This window comes from Carassius carassius, chromosome 5 (assembly GCF_963082965.1).
Source record: "Carassius carassius chromosome 5, fCarCar2.1, whole genome shotgun sequence".
NCBI lineage: Eukaryota > Metazoa > Chordata > Actinopteri > Cypriniformes > Cyprinidae > Carassius > Carassius carassius.
Window position 1 is genome coordinate 33,692,606 of NC_081759.1, and position 10,260 is coordinate 33,702,865.

At 38.3% G+C, this 10,260-nt stretch overlaps 2 protein-coding genes across 2 annotated transcripts; both read right to left on the reverse strand.

Moving 5' to 3' along the window:
• Positions 1-1,318: 1,318 nt before the first annotated feature.
• LOC132140160 (alpha-1-antiproteinase-like) lies at positions 1,319-3,566 on the reverse strand. Its single transcript, XM_059548971.1, has 3 exons — positions 3,478-3,566; positions 1,757-2,374; positions 1,319-1,659 (listed from the first exon to the last, which is right to left on the reverse strand). Exons 2-3 carry the CDS (start codon positions 2,355-2,357, stop codon positions 1,319-1,321), a joined length of 942 nt encoding a protein of 313 aa, XP_059404954.1. The 5' UTR covers positions 2,358-2,374; positions 3,478-3,566.
• A 1,493-nt stretch (positions 3,567-5,059) lies between these two features.
• On the reverse strand, positions 5,060-7,033 carry LOC132141365 (corticosteroid-binding globulin-like). Its single transcript, XM_059550816.1, has 5 exons — positions 6,937-7,033; positions 6,108-6,725; positions 5,728-6,010; positions 5,448-5,592; positions 5,060-5,335 (listed from the first exon to the last, which is right to left on the reverse strand). The coding sequence occupies exons 2-5, from the start codon at positions 6,706-6,708 to the stop codon at positions 5,135-5,137; spliced, it is 1,230 nt and encodes a 409-aa protein (XP_059406799.1). The 5' UTR covers positions 6,709-6,725; positions 6,937-7,033; the 3' UTR covers positions 5,060-5,134.
• Between the last annotated feature and the right edge of the window lie 3,227 nt (positions 7,034-10,260).

Sequence of the window (10,260 nt, forward strand, 5' to 3'; positions counted from 1 at the left end):
CCTGAACACACTGATGGAGACTTTATTAAATGGTTAAATAACACATGTGGACAGTAACATGCTAGCTGTACCTGTTACAAGACTCAGTAAGCAGTTATACAAAATCATGGCTGCTTAATGTCAGTTATGATATCTTGAATGTCACGTCACTGCTTTTCCACTGGATTGATCATTTTTTCCCCTGAAAAGTATGTTGTCATTCATTGGTTTGACAATTAAGATCATGAATGGATCAGATCTGTACACTGGTGGTTTTGTCCTGGATAAATCTATCCCAAAGTCTGCTCTTTCTATTCCTTCCTCATCTACTTAAAAAGCAGCTTGATGTTTAACCTGACAGAAAATCACAGAGTACACTTTAAATCAAAGTGAATGCAAAAATGCTATATGAATGTCACATTAAATTTAAAGGGATAATTCACCCAAAAATGAAAATTCTGATATTGATTATTCACCTTCATGTTATTCCAAACCCGTAAGACCTTCGTTCATCTTCGGAACACAAATAAAGATATTTTTGATGAAATCTGAGAGATTTCTGATCCTGCATAGATAACAATGCAACTGAAATGCTCCATGGCCAAGGAATGTAGCAAGGACATCATTGAAATAGTCCATGTACCATCAGTGGCAGTGGCAGTACCATTATGAAGCTACGAGAATACTTTTGTGTGCAAAGAAAACCTAAAAAATTACTTTATTCAACAATTTCTTCTTTTCCCTGTCAGTCTTCGTCGTGCATTCACAAAAGTCCCACAATGCATGAGGGAAGCCGAAAGATGATAAGATTGCAATTGTTTGGTCTTGGGGCGAGTAGCCGCATTCCAATTCCACGGCTACTCTCTTTGTCCATTTCTGGTGTCCGATCGATCCAATTGCTTTTTCCAAAGCCATGAGCTTCTCTATGATTTTTTCCATGTTGCATTTCATCTCCATGTTGTTATCCATATTGCGGTTAATAGTCTCAGTCTCAATGCTGACCGCTCTGCCCACTGCTTCGATCATGACGGGCAGCCTTGTGAGCCTTTGAGAGCTGTCACCGTTTTCTGAATTCCTCGATAAACCAGGGCAATGCCTAATCCAATCAGCAGAATACCTTTTATCATGGTTCCAAATAGGTAGATATAATGTCCTCCACAGAAAGATCCACCAGACACACGACCTGCCACCTCTCCCACGTGTCCATCGTGTAGCCAGCTGCGAACGTTCCGGCAGGGCAGTCAGATTCCCCCGAACCCAAAAGATGGTGTCAATTGCTTTGAGAGACCAGTTATCAAATCCATGATTTTTAGATGGAGAGCAGTGCAGAGAGAGTCTCTCAGAGTTTACGAGACAAGAGGAGCAAAGCAGGGAAGGTAAGGGAGAGGAGAGGGAGAGAAAATGCGACCGCCTTCGTTGAGAGCCAGAGAGTAAAGTATGAGATGGCCATCTCCAGATCTTTGATGGTCTTACCTGACCTGCCAATATCTGGTACAGCCAGAAACATGGAGAAAGAGTCGTTGTAGTCTAGACAGAGGACTTTAGAAGTGAGTTCCACATCATAATAAACTTTGAGGGATTTGTACTGGTGCATCATTTGTACTGGAACGGTGGTCTCAGCATCTACATGAAATCTACTTTGATGGGTGCTGCTTGGGTCAAAAGGCATGTCACATTTTCCTTTGGAAGAAAGAGTGACATTTTTAAAGGGATCTGAGACCATGGCATTGCCAGAATTATAAAGATATGTGAATATTGTATAAGTGTGTGAGTTTACCTTTAAAATATATGTAAGTGAGAAGAAACATCAAAGTGTCAAATTCCAGATCATCAACAGCTTGGACTATTTTCCCATGAGTTTTTTCCTTCACATACGTGTTAATTTTATCCAGTGTTTCTTTGACGGTGAAATCCACAGTGAATCCGTCAGAGTGGTAAAACTCCTTTATCTCCTTCAAGAACTCAGGAAGGAGCTTTAATTTGTCACTTGCATATAGAGCAGTACCGACATCAATGTCCACCCCTGTCCTCTGGTCGATTTCTTCCAGGAGACTGTGGAACATCTGATGCATTTCTTCAGTGGTGAAGACCGAGCTGTTATGGCCAATGCCACTGAGAAGCTGTTCTTTGGTTTCACCACCGGCTCCTAAAGACAGCTCAGAAAGGGCCATGGACACACTGAAAGGAGAGAAGAAGATGTTCTTGGACTGATACTCGGGCATTTCTACAAGCCTCTTGTACAGGTGAAAAGCAAAATCATTGTTCATCTTTATCAGTGATGGGATTTTATCACTGATGAAAGGTTGTGGTGAAGTTTCTTGATTTCCATGAACTACTGCAAAAGCACAAATCCACAAATATATGATGTTCCTTTCCATGGTCTTGTTTGAGGGACCTGATGAAATTAAACAAAAACATTTTTACATTTTATTGACAGAAATGCATTAAATGCTCAGGACAGTTTAACATACTGACAAAGAAAGATTAGAGGTCGACCGATAAGGGTTTTTCACTGGCCGATGGTGATATTTAAAAATCAGGGCCAATAAATATTGCCAATTTTTTTTTTTTGGCCGATATGTTTGACCGTTTTTCCTTTTTTTCCCATTCATCTTATAAAAGTGAGATTGAGCAAATTATTATTGCAGTGTAATGGCTGCAATCAAATAAGCTGCTCACAAATGCTGCTTTATCAGGCATTACAGGAAAAATTACGATATTAAAATAACATCAATGCTTTTCTGAAGACAATCGATTCAAAGTATAACCCTTTTGGAAAATCTATTTGTGGGGGTCAGTTTTGATATAGTGATGAGCCGTCACAAATAACTCAATGTATAGGAAACACTGGACACTGCTATTAGTCAAATGGCCATAGTGATAACAAAAATAAAAGATTTCACACATATAAGGCCTACACAGCCTGCGGCTCATAACTGCTTAGTGCGCTGATCACGAGCGTGACATCGTGGAGGATTTTGTCGGACCCCCACGCACATTTCAAGAGGAAAGTTAACTGTGCACATTATAATCAACCCAGGAGTTTCATCTGAATTTAATGTGTTTCTACTTTCACATGCAAATGACTTGTTGCACTTACAGTTTAAATATGATAACTTTCCGGCATCAATTCTAGTAGGGTAAAACGTAATTATGCTTTTGAAAAGGGCTGTGCTGCCCAGCCATTAGCTGAAGCTGTGTGAAAACAAGCCTCTACTGCAGAGTGTGAGCTGATCTGTCTCTCACACAGCTTCAGAGGGAATTCAGCAACAACGCTAAGCTCCCCGTCAGTGCGCCTATCTAGAAATCGGCCTAATCTGCAGCACAATCGGCCAATGCCGATTAATTAAAAAAAATGGCCTCTTCACCCCCATTTTCACTTTTTGTTCTTCTAACAGATTAACTTTACCTATTTATCAAACAATATCCTATTGAGGTTGAAAAATTTATAATTTGTTAATAAATGTGATGTATCTTGTGAACATGTGAATGTCTCACCTTTCCAGACTGCTGCTGTTTCTCTTTCCCCAAACTGGACTGAATTATAAAGCCCATGTCCTCAAGTTTGGTCATGAAACAACCTTTACTCTGTTTACTTTTTATTTTACTCTGCAGAGAAAACGAATTATTAACTACTAAGAATGAACTCAAATCAGTGCAGTGAATAAACGTTGGCAGTGTTTAACCACACTGATATGTACTAAATATATTTAACATAATTTTCAAACTCATCCCTTTTTCATTTTGTAGTACAATTTAGTATATCTTTTAAATGCAAAATGTTGTATTTTACCAGCAAATGTATATATTGAGTATTCTGCTATTCAATGTTTTATTATTATTATTATTATTATTATTATTATTATTTTCATTAAGTCTTCATAAATTAAAAAAGGGGGGAGTTGTGGCCTAATGGTTAGAGAGTCGGACTTGTAACCCAAAGGTTGCAGGTTCAAGTCTTGTGCCGGCAGGGTTTGTAGGTGGGGGAGTGACTGTACAGTGCTCTCTCCCACATTCAATACCATGACTGAGGTACCCTTGAGCAAGGCACCTAACCCCCAACTATTCCCTGGACACCGCAGCAAAGAAGGCTGCCCACTGTTCCGGTGTGTGTGTGTGTGTGTGTGTGTGTGTGTGTGTGTGTGTGTGTGTGTGTGTGTGTGTGTGTGTGTGCAATTAGGATGGGTTAAATGCAGAGAACTAATTCCAAGTATGGGTAACCATATTGGCCACATGTCACTTTCATCTTTTTTTTTTCTTTTTTCACTTTCACAACACAGTTCTACTTACCCCCTATAGTTAACATGCATAACCTGTATTATAATTATTATTATTATGAAAGAGGAGTAAAACCTGGGTGCATGTCAATAAATGAGTCATAAATAAGAGATATTGATCCTCTTACTGTTGAAATACACAGATTACTGTGTAGGCTGGGTAAAGAGAAGGGAAGCCACTGACCTTTAGTTTCAGCAAAATCCTTTTATTGAGAAAATGAGACATATATGTCACATTACAATAAGATGACAGGCTTACAATGTTTAGAACAATTTAATTATTTTTTTAAATTGATTATCAACTAAATTCCCAACAAGTGCAGCCAGACCACAGAGATTTATGCAAAATATTTATTTTTATTACTTCTTGATTAACATTTAAAATACAAAATGCAATGAATTAAAATAAAGACCAGTGGGCAGAAGTTTAGCTCAAAGCTTTCTTCAATCAGCAAATCATCCTGTTTGTATACGCATGATTACAAATTGAGACCAGATGAGATTATTCAGGGGAGCCCTTTAGAATCACAGTTTAGGAATTATTGTACTTTTTTTGTTTATTTCACTAATAAGCTCCATTTCTATCCAGAGCTGGCCAATCCAATCAACAGACACAGATTTTCATTTCTACACCAACTGGAGTATGAAAGTAATTGTAAGACATAGGTTGTAATACCTAATTATTATTTTTTTTAAATATTAAAGTTGATTTTTTTTCCAGTTAAGAAGTCACAGTTGCCAACTGGCAGACAATTATATACATTCATCAGATGAAACAGACATGCTAGGTCTCCAAGACCAGAAATATAATGATGCAACAGTTGATTAAATCACGGCCACCTGCTGGCTAACGATGTCATGACATCTTAAATGTCACATTACTGTTTTTCCGCTGGATTGACAACTTTTCCAAAGAAGAGAATGTTGTCATTTTTTTGGTCAGTGATAAAGATCATGAATGGACGGTCAAAATTCAATGTATCCATTGGGCTGAAGGACTTAGGTCTGAACTCAACAGTTGTCACTGCTGCTGCAGTGGTTCCTTTCTCATCTATATCCAGACTGGCCTTATGCAAAACCTGAAAGTGAATCAAAATTGATGTTTGTAAATTGTACATTAAAAATCTTCAGTTCATTTAAAATAGTATAAACATAATTTTATAATTATAAAATAGTATCTAGAAATGTTACCTTTGAAATTAGCATCTTTTCCTCTGAAATTCCTGTGAAGTTGGCTTGATATGTAAACATATCAGCCATTCCCAATCCTATCAAAATATCTTTCAGGGAATATGATGTTTTCAGAGAGAGCTTGGGGACATAGATGTCAGTTTCTCTGAAGGACAAAAGAAATCATTGACTGGTCAATATAGAGATTTTGAACTTAAATACATTTGAACAACAAAATGCTTTTTTGAATCAGTCAGGAAAACCTTAATTTTAATATAATTAAATAATTATGACAACCAACCTTTTTCTAACAGCTGTCCTCCACTTTTCAATGTGCTGTCTAGAAATGGCCATCTCCAGATCTTTGATGGTCTTACCTGACCTGCCAATATCTGGTACAGCCAGAAACATGGAGAAAGAGTCGTTGTAGTCTAGACAGAGGACTTTAGAAGTGAGTTCCACATCATAATAAACTTTGAGGGATTTGTACTGGTGCATCATTTGTACTGGAACGGTGGTCTCAGCATCTACATGAAATCTACTTTGATGGGTGCTGCTTGGGTCAAAAGGCATGTCCCATTTTCCTTTGGAAGAAAGAGTGACATTTTTAAAGGGATCTGAGACCATGGCATTGCCAGAATTATAAAGATATGTGAATATTGTATAAGTGTGTGAGTTTACCTTTAAAATATATGTAAGTGAGAAGAAACATCAAAGTGTCAGATTCCAGATCACCAACAGCTTGGACTATTTTCCCATGAGTTTTTTCCTTCACATACGTGTTAATTTTATCAAGTGTTTCTTTGATGGTGAAATCCACAGTGAATCCGTCAGAGTGGTAAAACTCCTTTATCTCCTTCAAGAACTCAGGAAGGAGCTTTAATTTGTCGCTTGCATATAGAGCAGTACCGACATCAATGTCCACCCCTGTCCTCTGGTCGATTTCTTCCAGGAGACTGTGGAACATCTGATGCATTTCTTCAGTGGTGAAGACCGAGCTGTTATGGCCAATGCCACTGAGAAGCTGTTCTTTGGTTTCACCACCGGCTCCTAAAGACAGCTCAGAAAGGGCCATGGACACACTGAAAGGAGAGAAGAAGATGTTCTTGGACTGATACTCGGGTATTTCTACAAGCCTCTTGTACAGGTGAAAAGCAAAATCATTGTTCATCTTTATCAGTGATGGGAGTTTATCACTGATGAAAGGTTGTGGTGAAGTTTCTTGATTTCCATGAACTACTGCAAAAGCACAAATCCACAAATATATGATGTTCCTTTCCATGGTCTTGTTTGAGGGACCTGATGAAATTAAACAAAAACATTTTTACATTTTATTGACAGAAATGCATCAAATGCTCAGGACAGTTTAACATACTGACAAAGAAAGATATTTCCTAATTCATTTAACCATTATTTTCACTCTTTGTTAACTTTACATATTTATCAAACAATATCCTATTGAGGGTTAAATGTATAATTTGTTAATAATTGTATGATTTATCTTATGAACCTTTCCAGACTGCTGCTGTTTCTCTTTCCCCAAACTGGACTGAATTATAAAGCCCATGTCCTCAAGTTTGGTCATGAAACAACCTTTACTCTGTTTGCTTTTTATTTTACTCTGCAGAGAAAACTAATTATTAACTACTAAGAATGGACTCAAATCAGTGCAGTGAATAAACGTTTGCAGTGTTTAACCACGCTGATGACAGCTGATATGTACTAAATATATTTGACATCATTTTCAAACTCATACCTTTTTCATTATGTAGTATAATTTAGTATATTTTTTAATTACAAAATGTTGTATTTTACCAGCACATATGTATTTTGAGTATTCTGCTATTCAATGTTTTTCTTTTATTATTATTAAGATTTAGTCTTCATGACACAGTTTACCCCCTATCGTTGACATGCATAACCTGTATTATTATTATTATTATTATTATGAAAGAGGACTAAAACCTGGGTGCATGTCAATAAATGAGTGATAAATAAGAGATATTGATCCACTTTGATCTGTTGACTGTTGATCGGCTGACTGTTGAAATACACACAGATTACTGTGTAGGCTGGGTAAAGAGAAGGGAAGCCGTTGACCTTTGGTTTCAGAAAAATACTTTTATTGAGAAAATGTGACCTATATGTCACATTACGAAAAGATGACAGACTTACAATGCTTAGAACAATATATATATATATATATATATAGCCTATATTTTTTTTTTTTTGACCAACTAAATTCCCAACAAGCAGCATATTGAATAAATATAGCATGCCAATATGTATTGGCTCATTTAGTTTATACTTGAAGTGGATTGGTCTCTCTAAGCGAGATCCCAATTCGTTGGTCATCCAACCTGATGTCAAGAGTGACCGACTGAGAGGGAACAACCTTTACTCTGTTTACCTTTTATTTTACTCTGCAGAGTAAACTTATTATAAACTACCAAGAATGGAGTTGCAGTGTTTAACTACATTGATGACAGCTGATATGTATGGTGCCCATAAGGTGACATGTTCGGTTCACTTGGTTTTGTTCATGGCCACAACACAATAACTCATGGGAACATGATAGTATGTAATGGCCACGAGATATAAATTTTAGGGAATGTCACATTAACTGGTTTGAACGTGATATTATGTCATGGCCACGAGATCAGTTTGTAGAGGTAACGGCATCCTTATGTCAAGTCAAGTCACCTTTATTTATATAGCGCTTTAAACAAAATACATTGCGTCAAAGCAACTGAACAACATTCATTAGGAAAACAGTGTGTCAATAATGCAAAATGATAGTTAAAGGCAGTTCATCATTGAATTCAGTGATGTCATCTCTGTTCAGTTAAATAGTGTCTGTGCATTTATTTGCAATCAAGTCAAGGATTTCGCTGTAGATGAAGTGACCCCAACTAAGCAAGCCAGAGGTGACAGCGGCAAGGAACCGAAACTCCATCGGTGACAGAATGGAGAAAAAAACCTTGGGAGAAACCAGGCTCAGTTGGGGGGCCAGTTCTCCTCTGACCAGACGAAACCAGTAGTTCAATTCCAGGCTGCAGCAAAGTCAGATTGTGCAGAAGAATCATCTGTTTCCTGTGGTCTTGTCCTGGTGCTCCTCTGAGACAAGGTCTTTACAGGGGATCTGTATCTGGGGCTCTAGTTGTCCTGGTCTCCGCTGTCTTTCAGGGCAGTAGAGGTCCTTTTCTAGGTGCTGATCCACTATCTGGACTGGATACGTACTGGATCCGGGTGACTACAGTGACCCTCTGATCTGGATACAGACTGGATCTGGTGGCTACGTTGACCTCAGAATAAGAGAGAAACAGATAAATATTGGCGTAGATGGGAAGTGTTCCCGGTTCCGGTTTACCTAATTAATGCATCCTAAAAATCCTTTAACGGATTTGGATATTGAAAGCATATTAGTATGATATGTGTAAGCCAGGTTAAAGAGATGGGTCTTTAATGTAGATTTAAACTGCAAGAGTGTGTCTGCCTCCCGAACAATGTTAGGTAGGTTATTCCAGAGTTTAGGCGCCAAATAGGAAAAGGATCTGCCACCAGCAGTTGATTTTGATATTCTAGGTATTATCAAATTGCCTTGAGTTTTGAGAACTTAGCGGACGTAGAGGATTATATTGTAAAAGGAGCTCATTCAAATACTGAGGTGCTAAACCATTTAGGGCTTTATAAGTAATAAGCAATATTTTAAAATCTATACGATGTTTGATAGGGAGCCAGTGCAGTGTTGACAGGACCGGGCTAATATGGTCATACTTCCTGGTTCTAGTAAGAACTCTTGCTGCTGCATTTTGGACTAGCTGTAGTTTGTTTACTAAGCATTGCAGAACAACCACCCAATAAAGAAAATAAAAATAAAAAAATATTGGGGGTTCGATTCCCCGGGAACACATGATAGGTTAAAATTGATAGCCTGAATGCACTGTAAGTTGCTTTGGATAAAAGCGTCTGCTAAATGCATACATTTAATTTAATTTAATTTAATTTAATTTAATTTAATTTAATTTAATTTAATTTAATTTAATTTAATTTAATTTAATTTAATTTAATTTAATTTAATTTAATTTAATTTAATTTAATTTAATTTAATTTAATTCATTACCATAATCTAACCTTGAGGTCATAAATGCATGGATTAACATTTGAGAGCATAGGCCGTAATTGTCACAAACACGCCAGGTTCCTCCTCCACACAATCACGACGCACACCCTCACCTGAGTACTAATCATCACCACCTGATCCGCATCACCTTCATCCACCTCAGCACCACAAAAGCCACACACACGCACTCAGTCATTGTCCGGTCACGTTCGCGACAAGATCATTCCTGCGCTAACTATTAGGACTAACTCCTCTTTACCTTCTCTCCAAGGATAACTTCCGAAGTCTCTTCTTCCGTCTTCTCTCCAAGGATAACCTCCAAGATCCTCCTAAAGACCCCACGGTGCGTGTGTGTGGTACCCTCCTTCCCGGCACGGATCCCAGCACCCATCCACTCCTCACTTCCCGCTCCTCTGCTTGTGTCCATTTAATAAACTACATCTTTCATCTGTTACTCCTCTGTCTCCGAGTGATCCGTAACAGATGACCGGACCAGCACCGAGAGACACAAGCATGAGCCTCACGGATCCCTTCCAGGAATTAGTAGATGCACTCCGCCGTACACTTATGTCAGCACCTGCATCACCACCACCAGCGAGCACTTCCGCGGATCCTATCATCCCTCCTTCACCTGCCGTGCACGCCAGTCCCATGGCACGGCCAGCGCCCTACTCTGGTTCGGCGGAGGAATGCAGCGGATTCTTGCTTCAG

Excerpts from the sequence above, each read along its gene's own strand:
- LOC132140160 (XM_059548971.1), bottom strand. The coding sequence starts at position 2,357 with ATGGAAAGGAACATCATATATTTGTGGATTTGTGCTTTTGCAGTAGTT. Across the intron at positions 1,660-1,756 it reads CACTTACATATATTTTAAAG|GAAAATGTGACATGCCTTTT; the intron begins GTAAACTCACAC and ends TTTCTTCCAAAG.
- LOC132141365 (XM_059550816.1), bottom strand. The coding sequence starts at position 6,708 with ATGGAAAGGAACATCATATATTTGTGGATTTGTGCTTTTGCAGTAGTT. Across the intron at positions 5,593-5,727 it reads AGGACAGCTGTTAGAAAAAG|AGAAACTGACATCTATGTCC; the intron begins GTTGGTTGTCAT and ends TTTGTCCTTCAG. Across the intron at positions 5,336-5,447 it reads AAAAGATGCTAATTTCAAAG|GTTTTGCATAAGGCCAGTCT; the intron begins GTAACATTTCTA and ends ATTCACTTTCAG.